Source organism: Gossypium raimondii, chromosome 8 (genome assembly GCF_025698545.1).
Source record: "Gossypium raimondii isolate GPD5lz chromosome 8, ASM2569854v1, whole genome shotgun sequence".
In the NCBI taxonomy this organism is placed as follows: Eukaryota; Viridiplantae; Streptophyta; class Magnoliopsida; order Malvales; family Malvaceae; genus Gossypium; species Gossypium raimondii.
Genome location: NC_068572.1, coordinates 6,098,447 through 6,101,965, shown reverse-complemented (window position 1 = coordinate 6,101,965; position 3,519 = coordinate 6,098,447). Strand labels below are relative to the sequence as shown.

Here is a 3,519-nt window from a genome sequence, read left to right as displayed (position 1 = left end):
TCACTAAATTATGGGTAAATTTTTGTTTTGGCCACTTATTTGAAAAAAAAGTTACAATTTGGTCACTGAACTATTCGAAAGTTTTTATTTAAGTCAATGGGTTGTTAAGTTTTTTTCTTAAAAAAAAGTTCTGACAGCGAGCTCCAAGTGACGATTTGATGATTGGTACAGTGGATCGGTTACCATTGATGACTAAAAGAACATACCTTAGATCCAAGTCGATCTGATAATCAGTGTCGGAGATCGGAGAAAATAGTTGTTTGAATTTTGGTTCTCAAATTTGTGATATCTAAAGTTGTTTCATGAAAAAAAATCTAAACTATAGAAGAGAAGGGGAAAAAGAGCTTTCGATTGGTGCAGGTAGTGCGAATAGAAAAACCTATATAGCATCGGTTTTAACCAATGACTTATATAAAAACTTTTGAATAATTCAGTGACCAAATTATAACTTCTTTTAGTTCAATGACTTATATGAAAAGTTTTGAATAGTTCTCAAATTTGTGATATCTAAAGTTGTTTCATGAAAAAAATCTAAACTATAGAAGAGAAGGGGAAAGAGAGCTTTCGATTGGTACAGGTAGTGCGAACAGAGAAACCCATATAGCATCGGTTTTAACCAATGACTTATATGAAAACTTTTGAATAGTTCAGTGACCAAAACAAAAACTTAACCATAATTTAGTGACTAATGGTGTAGTTTACCCAGTTGCATTTTAACCCTTCAAAAAAGAATTTATAATTTAATTTCCTAAAAGTTTTTTCTGCTTTGCCCCCTGCTAGGAGATTTTCTTTCCTAAGCTCTCACTCACCAAATAGTTTAGATGGGGCCAAACTTAGAAACAAGTATGAACAAGTGAAAAACAGAGATTTAAGGCTAAACTCCGTTAAAATTGAAATGGTAATTATAACACAACCATATTCTTAACACACAATAACATTCTTTTTATAATAACACACAGTAACATATATATGAAAGAAAATGGGGTCTAAAAATCACAGTAAATTGAGAACCCCATAACATAAAATTATAACATCTCAGAAAAATAGAACCAGCCATCCACCTAAGAATGCCAAAACCAGCTGAGTCCAAATGCCCGAGTTCATCATGATCCTAGGTGAGGATGAACCCGAAGACGAAGGCTTTGATGAGGAACCAGTTTCTTCGGATTTTGCTGCTGATGGAGTGTCAGCTGATGGGCTAATACCAAGAGCCGGGGCAGGTGCAGGTGTCGGAGGTATGTCGGTCCCGAAAATGGCCTCCGGAAGAAGGACCTTATCGACTTGATAGACTGCGACTGGCTTGGACGTGTGTACTGCGCTGGTGACTTTTGTTTTGCTCCATCCGGAATCGAGGCGGACGGTACCAGAATCGTCGTTGAATTGCAAAGTGTATTGGCCACCAGCAAGTGTACTAATAGGGCCTTTCTCACTTAGGTCATTGAAGTCCGCAAGGGCATAGTATCGTGGTAAGGCATGGAAAAGGAGCACTGATTTGAGCTGATCATCAGTTAGATTTGACAATGAAGGCTTCTTAAGAGCCTTGAATGCGTTGTCTTTCGGTACGAAAATCGTAATGCCTTCAACCGTGTTGTTGGCTTGGATTTGGAACGTGTCGATTAATTTAGTCGATTCGAGGTAGTCCAGGAACTTGTGATATGGACCTGCCACAGAGAGTAAGTCTTTGAGATTTGTGTATGCCGGTGTCGGTGCCGGTGCCGGTGCTGGTGAGGGTGACGGTGTCGGGCTTGTGCTCATTGCAACTTGACCATATGCCAGTGAGGAGCACAAAATCAATACAGAGAAGCTAATCATAAAAATCATGGAAAACTCCATTTTCTTTTCCCCCAAGAAATTTGGCTTTGCTTCAGCGGTGACCACTCTCCAAACTCCTACAAGAATCAAATCATTGGCAATTACATTGCAGATAAACAGCAAAATATCCAATAAATTTACATTATGAACAAAAGACAAAAGTAAACCCCATTTCAAAACATAGACATGCATGTAACTTGAAAGAAAAATGAATCCTTTGAACTCTCAAGAGAAGCAACTTTTAACACAAATGCAAATTATGGAAAACACTAACCTAACTTGGAGGAGTTCAGAGAGAAAGTTGAATAGTTTTGGATACCAATTTAGCAGATTGGATGAATATATATGTGTGTGTAGTGTGGATGTTTCGGTTGTAAGTTGTAAGATATAAACAGAAAAAAACCAACGTGTGGGGTTGTACCAGTTGTTGGTGATCAAAATGGATGTGAAGTTTAAGGTAAAAAGTAGGTATAGAAAATTAACAAAAAAACTAACCATGATTAAAAGAAAATATTTGAAAACCAGATATTGGATTAGATATGGTTGTCTTAGGGTGAGCAAAATTCGATTCGATTTGAAAAAATTAAAAAAACAATTCGAATTTCAAGGTAATCGAACCGAGTTATTCGAGTTTCGAGTTCGAGTTGAGTTGAATTTTACCATTCGAATAACAAATTGGTGTAAATACCCTTTTAGTCCCTATCAAGTTTAAAAAAGAACAAATCCGTCTCTCTCAACAAAAATTCCAAAATAATTTTTAAAATTCTAAATATTTATAAAAATTCCAAATTTTATATTTTTAAAAATTCTAAAAGTTTCAAAAAATTCTAAAAATATATAAAGAAATTTAAAAAACAAAATTTTCTAGAATAATAATTTGGGAGACTTAAATAAATTAATTAATGATTAAAGTTTATCATACTAAAGTAAATTTTTATTTTGCTTTAAAAAGTTTTCAAATATATATGGTTTCAAATTTATGTGCTCCAACATTGAATTAGTTATTTTGTAATAAAATTTTAATTTATCATGTTTAATTTTTTTAATTTAACTCGAACGTTTCACTCGATTCGACTCAATTCGAATTTTATTTCACTCGATTTGATTCGAAAAAAAATTTAAATCGAGCTAAGATGATAAAATAGGAATTGTCAATTCGATTAACTCAAAATTTTTTCACTCGATTCGATCGATCCTCACCCCTAATTGCGTTTGTGGATTGAATGAGACGGGTACGATACTTGTTTGTGAAAATAACACTAAAAATAATGAAGGCATTTTCTTAACAATCATTCAAGGAAGGAGGACCATATATGGTAGGCTTTCTTATTCACTTTTCTACTTGAGAAGTTTTCTAATGCTTTGGGACACTTCTCCGTATCCTTTTCGATCGGATATGGTAATTTGGTTACACAGTTTTAAAAAAAAAATATAGTTGCAGAAATTAGAGAGTAATTCACTATAAATTTATTTGTACAAAACGTGATTTAATTTCAATTTACCCACCAATATTTTCTCCTTGAAAACTTAGAAAACGGTTCATTTACAATAAAATATTTACTAAAATAAGTTCCTCACATGAGCAAGATAATCTCTCTCAATCTCGTACATAAAAACTATAACAACCATTCTTTTAAATAGTCATATATTGACTTGTAAAATTACAATCGATGTGAATCTCTATCTCTTTAAATTTAGCTCGATAAA

At 33.6% G+C, this 3,519-nt stretch overlaps 1 protein-coding gene across 1 annotated transcript; it reads right to left on the bottom strand.

Moving 5' to 3' along the window:
- Window positions 1-854: 854 nt before the first annotated feature.
- Window positions 855-2,164, bottom strand: LOC105790529 (fasciclin-like arabinogalactan protein 7). Its single transcript, XM_012618177.2, has 2 exons — window positions 2,087-2,164; window positions 855-1,889 (listed from the first exon to the last, which is right to left on the bottom strand). Exon 2 carries the CDS (start codon window positions 1,831-1,833, stop codon window positions 1,036-1,038), a length of 798 nt encoding a protein of 265 aa, XP_012473631.1. The 5' UTR covers window positions 1,834-1,889; window positions 2,087-2,164; the 3' UTR covers window positions 855-1,035.
- Between the last annotated feature and the right edge of the window lie 1,355 nt (window positions 2,165-3,519).

Excerpts from the sequence above, each read along its gene's own strand:
- LOC105790529 (XM_012618177.2), bottom strand. The coding sequence starts at position 1,833 with ATGGAGTTTTCCATGATTTTTATGATTAGCTTCTCTGTATTGATTTTG.